At 53.1% G+C, this 10,349-nt stretch overlaps 2 protein-coding genes across 2 annotated transcripts; one reads left to right on the top strand and one right to left on the bottom strand.

Annotated features, from left to right (window-relative positions):
• The first annotated feature begins 1,178 nt into the window (after positions 1-1,178).
• LOC123424955 (magnesium-chelatase subunit ChlH, chloroplastic) lies at positions 1,179-6,641 on the top strand. The gene is made up of 4 exons (XM_045108637.1): positions 1,179-2,799; positions 2,903-2,985; positions 3,695-5,497; positions 5,602-6,641. Exons 1-4 carry the CDS (start codon positions 1,410-1,412, stop codon positions 6,454-6,456), a joined length of 4,131 nt encoding a protein of 1,376 aa, XP_044964572.1. The 5' UTR covers positions 1,179-1,409; the 3' UTR covers positions 6,457-6,641.
• A 149-nt stretch (positions 6,642-6,790) lies between these two features.
• Positions 6,791-9,578, bottom strand: LOC123424956 (probable glycosyltransferase STELLO1). The gene is made up of 3 exons (XM_045108638.1): positions 7,800-9,578; positions 7,550-7,676; positions 6,791-7,456 (listed from the first exon to the last, which is right to left on the bottom strand). Exons 1-3 carry the CDS (start codon positions 9,404-9,406, stop codon positions 6,980-6,982), a joined length of 2,211 nt encoding a protein of 736 aa, XP_044964573.1. The 5' UTR covers positions 9,407-9,578; the 3' UTR covers positions 6,791-6,979.
• Positions 9,579-10,349: the final 771 nt, after the last annotated feature.

Here is a 10,349-nt window from a genome sequence, read left to right on the forward strand (position 1 = left end):
TCAAAAAAAAATTGAAAGAATTCCTGAATAGGAAGCCCATCGGGCAACCTATCTTCCCTCAGAAAGAAAAAAAAAACCTGTCCAGAGCATTTGTGTGCACTAGGTGCGTACCAAATGCAAGGCCACATCACTGGAACCTTCTAGAACCATGGAGTTATTCGCTGATGAAAGCGGTGGTAGGTATATCTGCCTATACGATGAGCTTAAAGAGTGTCTACACACGCAAAGCGTCCTTCTAATCCCGAGCTCAAATGCTCCAGTAAAAGTTTTGAACGGGCCTGCTCCCTGGTCGCAAATCGAAGAGCTTGGTGCAAGTTATTTCCTCCCACCCTTATAGTGCCTTCACCTAAGGACACAACCTACCGAAGAGAGCCCGGGCTCCGGACACTTGGCACGTTTCATCTACCGCCCAAAACCGCAAAATGCAGCATCAAAATCTTGGCAGAGAGGCCCGAGAATGTCGCCAAAAAATCGAAGAAAAAGGCACAGCCTGCGGTCACGCGTGGCCGACGTCGACTAAGATTCATAACACGAGAGCCGCCAAAACGGGAACCCCTGGCCACCATGCAGCTGCAGGGAGGGCAACAATCCCATTCCCACGGGATCGCAACCTTTGTCCCCACGTCTCACGGACGCGTCGTCCAGAGCCTCGGACCATCTCTCGCCCGTCAGCCACAGCCCCCAAAGCCAAAGCCAAAGCCCAGCATGAGCAAGCCACCAAACGTACCCCTTCCACGAGCCATAAAGCAAAAAAGGCCCCACAAACATCACACGCACGGACGGGCACCACGGAGCCGTAGCATCGAGCGAAATGCACGGCCCAAGACGGAAAAACAAAAGGAAGGAGAAACGGAATCCGCCAACGCGACGCCCCACGGGAAGGCAGGAGTTTGGGGGGGGGGTGCCCTTTGCGGCTGGGGTGGATGCCACGCGCAGGCCGCGAACAGCGACCGCGGGCTATCCGCCCGCCTCATCGCCATCCCCCGGCGGGGCGCGCCCAGGGAATCCGCCGCGGCCAATCGCAGCGCGCGCAGCCCCGATCGCGATCCGCTTTTCTCACCCCCGTGCCCCCACCGCCCCGTCACGCGCCAACGTGTGCCGCCTCCCGCCACCGGATGCCCCGGACCGCCCCGCAGCCGCTTGCCAGCCACCTCCATAGTACTTGGCAACAAACCTATACATTCCCGAGCTGGCACACTCTCCAGCTCGCTCCTCGCCTCCTCCTCCTCCTCCTCCCCTGCTTCTGCTTCAGAGGGACACGACAACAACACGAGCCTAGAGCAGAGCAAGAGCCGAGAGCCACCCTCAGCGAAGAGGAGAGGTGTGCTTGGATTGCCGCTCCATTGCTGAATAATATATACTCTGCTAGTGGTAGTTTTTTATTGATTTTAGCCGGGAGGGGATAAAAGATGTCGTCGCTGGTGTCCGCGCCGTTCGCCACGGCCACCGGGGCGCAGAAGAAGGCGCGCGGGCCGCGGCCCGCGCCGCTGCACTCCTTCCTGCTCACCGGCCGGCGGGGGCGGCGCGCGACGATACGGTGCGCCGTGGCCGGGAACGGGCTGTTCACGCAGACCAACCCGGACGTGCGCCGCGTGGTTCCCGCCGAGCGCGGCCTGCCGCGGGTCAAGGTGGTCTACGTCGTGCTGGAGGCGCAGTACCAGTCCTCCGTCACCGCCGCCGTGATGCAGCTCAACGCCGACCCGCGCCGCGCCGCCGAGTTCGAGGTGGTGGGCTACCTGGTGGAGGAGCTGCGGGACGCGGACACGTACGCCGCCTTCTGCGACGACGTGGCGGCCGCCAACGTGTTCATCGGCTCGCTCATCTTCGTGGAGGAGCTGGCGCTCAAGGTGCGGGACGCCGTGGCGAAGCACCGGGACCGGATGGACGCCGTGCTCGTCTTCCCGTCCATGCCGGAGGTGATGCGGCTCAACAAGCTCGGCTCCTTCAGCATGGCGCAGCTGGGACAGTCCAAGAGCCCCTTCTTCCAGCTCTTCAAGCGCAACAAGAAGGACTCGAGCGGCTTCGCCGACAGCATGCTCAAGCTCGTGCGCACGCTGCCCAAGGTGCTCAAGTACCTGCCCTCCGACAAGGCGCAGGACGCCAGGCTCTACATCCTCAGCCTACAGTTCTGGCTCGGCGGCTCGCCGGACAACCTCCAGAACTTCCTCAAGATGATCGCCGTCTCCTACGTGCCGGCCCTCAAGGGCGCCGACATCAGGTACAACGACCCCGTGCTCTTCCTCGACACCGGCATCTGGCACCCGCTCGCGCCTACCATGTACGACGATGTCAAGGAGTACCTCAACTGGTACGGCACCCGCCGCGACGCCAACGACAGGCTCAAGAACCCAGAGGCGCCCGTCATCGGCCTCGTCCTGCAGCGCAGCCACATTGTCACCGGGGACGACGGACACTACGTCGCCGTCATCATGGAGCTCGAGGCCAGAGGCGCCAAGGTCATCCCCATCTTTGCCGGCGGGCTCGACTTCTCCGGCCCCATTGAGCGCTACCTGGTCGACCCCATCACCAAGAAGCCGTTTGTGAACGCCGTGGTGTCGCTCACCGGGTTCGCGCTCGTCGGCGGGCCGGCCAGGCAGGACCACCCCAAGGCCATCGCCTCGCTGATGAAGCTCGACGTGCCGTACATCGTCGCGCTGCCGCTCGTGTTCCAGACCACGGAGGAGTGGCTCAACAGCACCTTGGGCCTTCACCCCATCCAGGTGGCGCTGCAGGTCGCGCTCCCGGAGCTCGACGGTGGCATGGAGCCCATCGTGTTCGCCGGCCGGGACCCGAGATCAGGCAAGCCACTCCTCCGTCCCCCTTGGCCTCTTGGTCTGATTTGTCTCTTGCATCAATGTACTTTGAGCTGAACTGGAAATGCTGTTTATTGTGTTTGATGCAGGGAAGTCGCATGCACTGCACAAGAGGGTGGAGCAGCTCTGCACCAGAGCAATCAGATGGGCAGAACTCAAGAGGAAAACTAAGGTATGCATCTCGCTTCCACATGGATGCTATATATTGGTAGTATCATCTCTTCTTGAGGTATAAATAGACAAACTCATCGACATATTAGGCTTTATTAGTTCAACTATTAGTCCCTGTCATGCTGAAAACCGGGACTGCTAATTCAATTTGTGCATCAAACCTTCCACCATGTTTACCCCCAAAAAAAAAAAATAGTCCACTTACAAATAGACAAACTAATCAACATGTTAGCTCAAATAACCTCACTGTCATGCTGAAAACTGGAACTACTGGTTCAATCGATCGATTGACTTAACTGTATCTTTGCGCCCTTCACCCACTGAACAGTTGTTGCTTTTTTACATACCAACACCCCAAGCCTGTTAATGCTGAAAGTCTAATGCACCCTGATAATGCCTATCTATCATCACGTCGAAGTTCAATGAAAAGTAGCAGCAACTCAAAAGTTTAAGCTAACAAGTGCTAACTAACTGTTCTTGTACTTGCTCCTTCAAATGAAACAGAAGATCATGTGAGGACAAAATTAAATACTTCACTGCAGAATCTCAAACTTCAGTTATGCGATCATGTCAAATTAGTGGCTATTAATATTTTGAGGAAGTCGAATTCCTCATGGGTGAAAATACTCTACATGTTTCTCGGTTCTTGTATGCACAGGTTTGCAAAAGCGAAGCCATAAAGTAATTACCTATTTACTTGTTTGTTGCAGATGGACAAAAAACTAGCCATCACCGTGTTCAGCTTCCCACCAGACAAGGGCAATGTCGGCACTGCAGCATACCTGAATGTCTTCAGTTCCATCTATTCTGTCCTCCGGGATCTCAAGAAGGATGGCTACAATGTCGAGGGTCTTCCAGAGACACCTGAAGAACTCATTGAGGAGGTTATTCATGATAAGGAGGCCCAGTTCAACAGCCCCAACCTCAATGTTGTTTACCGCATGAATGTGCGGGAGTACCAAGCACTCACCCCCTACGCCAACATGCTGGAGGAGAACTGGGGCAAGCCACCTGGGCATCTCAACTCTGATGGTGAGAACCTCCTTGTCTATGGGAAGCAGTATGGCAACATCTTCATCGGAGTGCAGCCCACTTTTGGCTATGAAGGTGATCCAATGCGGCTTCTCTTCTCAAAGTCTGCCAGTCCTCACCACGGGTTTGCAGCATACTATACTTTTGTTGAGAAGATCTTCAAGGCAGATGCCGTTCTGCACTTCGGCACGCACGGGTCCCTTGAATTCATGCCCGGGAAACAAGTTGGGATGAGTGATGCATGCTTCCCAGATAGTCTGATTGGTAACATCCCCAACATCTACTACTATGCAGCAAACAACCCTTCAGAAGCAACAGTTGCCAAGCGGCGAAGCTATGCAAACACCATAAGCTACCTGACACCACCAGCTGAGAATGCCGGTCTGTACAAGGGGCTGAAGCAGCTGTCGGAGCTCATCGCCTCTTACCAGTCTCTCAAGGACACGGGACGTGGCAACCAGATTGTGAGCTCAATCATCAGCACTGCAAAACAGTGTAACCTGGACAAGGATGTCGCCTTGCCCGATGAAGGCGAGGAGCTCCCAGCCAATGAGCGTGACCTCGTCGTCGGGAAGGTGTATGGAAAGCTCATGGAGATAGAGTCACGGCTACTGCCATGTGGTCTGCATGTGATAGGTGAGCCACCAACTGCCGTCGAAGCTGTGGCCACATTGGTGAACATAGCTGCCCTTGACCGCCCAGAGGAGAACATATTCTCGCTGCCCGGCATTCTTGCTGCGACAGTGGGCAGGACCATTGAAGATGTCTACAGGGGCAGCGACAAGGGCATACTGGCTGATGTTGAACTCCTGAAGCAGATCACTGAAGCTTCACGGGGTGCCGTAGGTGCCTTTGTTGAGAAGAGTACAAACAGCAAAGGGCAAGTTGTTGATGTTACAAGCAAACTCAGTTCCATCCTTGGCTTTGGTCTCTCAGAGCCATGGGTGGAGTACTTGTCCCAGACCAAGTTCATCAGGGCGGACAGAGATAAGCTGAGGACCTTGTTTGGATTCTTGGGAGAGTGCCTGAAGCTGATTGTGGCAGACAATGAGTTGGGAGCCTTGAAGACTGCCCTTGAGGGAAGCTATGTTGAGCCTGGCCCTGGTGGTGATCCCATCCGTAACCCGAAGGTTCTCCCAACAGGGAAGAACATCCATGCTCTCGACCCGCAGTCTATCCCGACTGCAGCTGCCATGAAGAGTGCCAAGATTGTTGTGGAACGTCTGCTGGAGCGGCAAAAGGCTGACAATGGTGGCAAGTATCCTGAGACAATTGCACTTGTCTTGTGGGGCACCGACAACATCAAGACCTACGGCGAGTCACTGGCCCAGGTGATGTGGATGCTCGGTGTGGAGCCGGTTACTGATGGCCTTGGCCGTGTCAACCGTGTGGAGCCTGTCAGCATTGAGGAGCTTGGACGCCCTAGGATCGATGTCGTCGTCAACTGCTCGGGTGTGTTCAGAGACCTTTTCATCAACCAGGTATGAACTAATACCGCCTCTGCCTTTGATTTGTATGTTTTGCAGATAACTAAATTATTCATCACTTAACTCATGCACTAACGTTACACATCTGACCAATGCAGATGAATCTGCTGGACCGGGCAGTAAAGATGGTTGCTGAACTGGAAGAGCCAATCGAGATGAACTATGTGCGCAAGCATGCCATGGAGCAGGCAGAGGAGCTCGGTGTCTCGGTAAGAGAGGCAGCAACAAGGATCTTCTCAAATGCATCAGGCTCCTATTCGTCGAATGTGAACTTGGCAGTGGAGAATGCATCATGGACAGATGAGAAGCAGCTCCAGGACATGTACCTGAGCCGCAAGTCTTTTGCATTCGACAGTGATGCTCCAGGGGTAGGCATGCTAGAGAAACGCAAGACGTTTGAGCTTGCTCTAGCAACAGCAGATGCCACATTCCAGAACCTGGACTCCTCGGAGATCTCATTGACAGATGTCAGCCACTACTTCGACTCAGACCCGACGAAGCTGGTGCAAGGGCTGCGGAAGGATGGGCGGGCGCCTTCCTCGTACATAGCAGACACAACCACAGCAAATGCACAGGTGCGTACATTGTCGGAGACGGTGCGTCTTGATGCAAGGACAAAGCTACTGAACCCTAGGTGGTATGAGGGGATGATGAAGAGTGGCTATGAGGGAGTTAGAGAGATCGAGAAGCGGCTGACAAATACTGTTGGATGGAGTGCAACATCCGGGCAGGTGGACAACTGGGTTTACGAGGAAGCAAATACCACATTCATCGAAGATGAAGAGATGAGGAAGAGGCTGATGGACACTAATCCCAATTCGTTCAGGAAGCTGCTTCAAACCTTCCTAGAAGCAAATGGCAGAGGCTACTGGGAGACATCAGAGGATAACTTGGAAAGGCTCAGGGAGCTCTACTCGGAGGTTGAAGACAAGATCGAAGGAATTGACCGGTGAACTCATTTCACTGATCAACCAGTTCCAGCACTTGACCAAGAAGGAATTCTTCTGCCTCGTTGAGTTGAAACTTGTATAATTTGTAATTTATATAAGTTGTAACATGCAATACAGACCTTTAACAAAGAGGGTGGTTCGTTGTGAATGTAAAAAGGAAGCATGAGTAGAAGTTCTTTTTTGGGGAATATTGGTACTTTGCTGTCACATGTTCATTGACAGATATAGTAACAGAGAGTGGGGTATCATTTTTATCTGTTTTAACAACAGAACATTTGAAGTTAGCATTCTTCGTTGTTATCTTTACATTGAACTGCAACGGTCCAAAAGGTAATGATTTTACAGTAGGAAACAATGGTGTTAATGTGATCATGTGTGTACTGACAAGGTAAAAATCTCTTGTTAAATTGAACTTACAACTGAAAGGGAGGATCAAGAGGAACAAAACAATAACTTTAACAATCGTAGTTTTGTTTTCCCTTCCAACCCAAAGTATACAATTTTAGTGGACCCCTAGTCTCCTAGATCAGACCAACTCCAGAAGAAAAGGATCTCCTGAAGCCATGACTCTGATTAGGTTTACAAAATCTATTTCATTCTGAACCTTCATAGGGTACACTGCATGTACTTCAGGAGTATATATCGCCGAGAAAGTAGTATTTGATGGCAAGTTTGTCCGATAAGCAAGTTTTCCCAAAGCTTTGGGTTCAAAATTGCTCGGTACATCCATTGCAAGGAACAACATGGGGACTGCAATGGTGTGATGGATGTCTAGGTTTCCAATAACTTTAACGAGGTAGGAGAAGTCACCGGTGTACCGTCGAGGTATGTAGAATATCTCACTGCTGCAATGAATTATCTTATCTTCACCTATGCTTCTTTTGTAATTGGCTTGATGATGAACTGGGAAACCGTCAACCGCCTTTTTTACCATATTTCCTTGGTTCATAAACCATTCATTGTTATTTCCCCGTAGAGGGACATCGGACCATGATTCCTTCACCTGGTGAGAACCAGAGAAGTTACTTTCTAGAGATCAGAAAATTGTAATGCTCGATAATTCATAATTTTCATAAACCAGGAGAAGGGTAGGCACCTTGTTGGTTATCCAGAGCTTGGATTTATCAGCATCCAATAGGTTCCAGTAATTTAGGACCATATAATCCTGAAGGAATACAAATCCTTCAGCGCCTGCAAACCGATCAAACACCTTGGGCAAGTACCTGTGATGAGAACTTACCGGTAAGTGCTTAAGCAATTGTACAGTTTTGGTATCCAAGCAACAGTAGGATTTATGGAAAGATGAAGAAAATTGCAAAGTTACAGATCAAGCTGATTGAACTCACTTGTATGCATGTGCAAAGTTGCTGGATTCGACAGCAAGATCTGAATTGCCTTGCTCTGAAAGAATAACTACTGCCCGGAAAATCCGACCATAAAGAAGCCTCCACTCAAGTGCAGTCCGGTCCACAGGTCCGGTGCAATGCACTATAAGCACAACATCACCAAAATGTTTCCTCCATTTTATGAGATTGCCAATCTCAGTGCTAACTTCCCCAATCTCCTCCACCCCAAGATGGACAGAAGGCAGCTTCTTGGGGACAAACTCCTGCTTATCCCCATGACCAATGGCCGCTCTCGGGCGGTCGATCTCCAATGACATCAACCTTGGCTGCCTGTACCCAACAGCGACAAGATCTTGCAGCCACGCGGCCATGAAATGCAAATCCTTCTCCCACCAGAAACCCTCCTCCGCCATCGCATAGCTCAAATCGAGAATCCGCTCAAAGAGTGTCGGTTTCGTCGACCGCCACTCCATCAGGAAATTTATCAGCCTCCCTACATTGACATGGATATCCTTCTCATCATCGAATGGATGAGCGTGCACATTATCAGTGCGATGCACAGTCGGTGGGTAGACCACCAGTTGGCCCCCAATCTCCCATAGTATCCTCTGTGCCCAATACCCACGTATAACATCGGATGCCATCGGACTCACCGAGACCGGCAATGCAAGACCCCAGAACGCCGGTGCGTGGAACATTGTATTCAGTGAGTTCACTGGTGCCATCACGCCCTGTGGCAATGCTACCTTGGGTGCGTCTGCATCAAAATGGACATCGAAGGCCTCCATTTCCAGTGACTTTCGTGTGAGGTAGAACACGGCGTCAACATCTGGAAGACCATTGCACAGCCCCTGCTGTATGAACTGCCCACCGCCGTACACTTCCGTGTAGAATTCCTCGGCGCCGACCTCCCCGGCCTTGTCCAGCGGCAGCCCCCGCGGCCAGACTGACGGCTGCCCGAAGTGCACGTACGGGTTCACGACCGTGCGGTTGGGATCGGCGTGGCTGTACTGCAGCAGAACGGAGCCGCCGCCCTGGCGCTGGTCCAGATCGACATCGAAGTGCCTGGTGAGGTTGTTGCCCGCGACGGCGTTGCGGGCGTCGGCGTCGTAGACGACGCGCGCGCCGCGCTGCACGGCGAAGAGGTACGCGGCGGCCTTGCGGGCGTGGCCGCGGGCGGGGAGGAACTCGACGGAGCGGAAGCCGAGGCGGGCCTGGTCGGCGAGGGTGAGCAGCGCGGCGCCCGGGTGGGACCAGCCGGGCGGGGTGGCCTCGTCCGCGACGGCGAGGAGCTGCCACCCGGGGGCGGCGGCCAGCGGGCGGTGGCGCTGGTGGTGGGGCGACGCGGAGAAGACGACCCAGTGGGAGGCGCGGAGGTCGGGGAGCGGGGAGGAGGGGAGCCCCGGGAGGGGCGGCACGTGGGACCAGAGGACGGACGGGTACGGGATGCGGCGCGGGGCGGGGGCGGAGCGGCAGAGCGCGGACGGGGAGGCGCCGCCGTTGAAGAAGAGGAGGAGGAGGAAGGGGGCCGCCGCGAGCGCCGCGAGCAGCAGGTAGACGGCGCGCCTGGAGCCGGTGGTGGCGATGGGGGCTGCGGGCGGCGGCATTTGGGCGCGGCGGGGGGGGAGGAGCTCGCGGCGGCTTGGTGGTACTGGTACCAGTGGTTGGTGGGTCGGCAGTGGCGTGGGAGTCAACGCCGGCGAGCGACGCGAGGTCGCGCGGCCAGTGGGGGTGGTTCTGCCGGCGGTTGAGGTTGTTCGGGTTCGGGAGGGGATTTTTGCCGTTTCGGACCGGGCCTTTGCTTTGCTGAGCTGTGTGCCGCTGGGTGGAGTGGGCGGAAAGGGCTCAGCCTGGGCTGGATTTGTCACGACTTGACTCGTTTGAATTCCCCTCCGAAAGTTGATTTGTTTCTAGAATTCTTTTTCAAAAAGATTAACTTTTTGTGAGATAAAAAAGATTGGTTAGTTAATCGTAAACATCACCCTGTTGTTGTGAAACAGTATAACGCAGCTAGTTACAAGCCTCCACAACGATTTAGACCTCAAAACCCTTGGATCATGTGTGCGAACGCTTAAGATTTACTTCGGGATAGAGGCCGGCAGGGACACAAACTCTCGAGCTCTTTAGTGACCGAAGCAAGCGCCACCGAGATAGATAATTACAGCTAGAAGATTTCATTGATGATAACATCATTATAAAAATGTCAATGATATAGAGATGTAAAACCTCTATGAATAAAGAACCGACAAAAACTTCCAACATCAAAAACATCATATAAGATGCACGTGGACTTCATTTTTGATTAACTCGAACTTGTCATGAAGATAATCATAAGCTCTACAACTCACAAAGAGAATCACCTAACAAGAACCAAGAAAGATGATGCAAGGACGCAAATGGTTTGAGCTTTCAACGAACGATCCAATCAATCTACTCACTTGAGAGCCCCCTTGACAGTACGGTAATCCATCCTAAAATAGAAAACACATCAAAGGCAAACATATACCTTTGCACATAGTCCACTTGAGCTAGATGATGACGATCTTGACT

Source organism: Hordeum vulgare, chromosome 2H, assembly GCF_904849725.1.
Source record: "Hordeum vulgare subsp. vulgare chromosome 2H, MorexV3_pseudomolecules_assembly, whole genome shotgun sequence".
In the NCBI taxonomy this organism is placed as follows: domain Eukaryota; kingdom Viridiplantae; phylum Streptophyta; class Magnoliopsida; order Poales; family Poaceae; genus Hordeum; species Hordeum vulgare.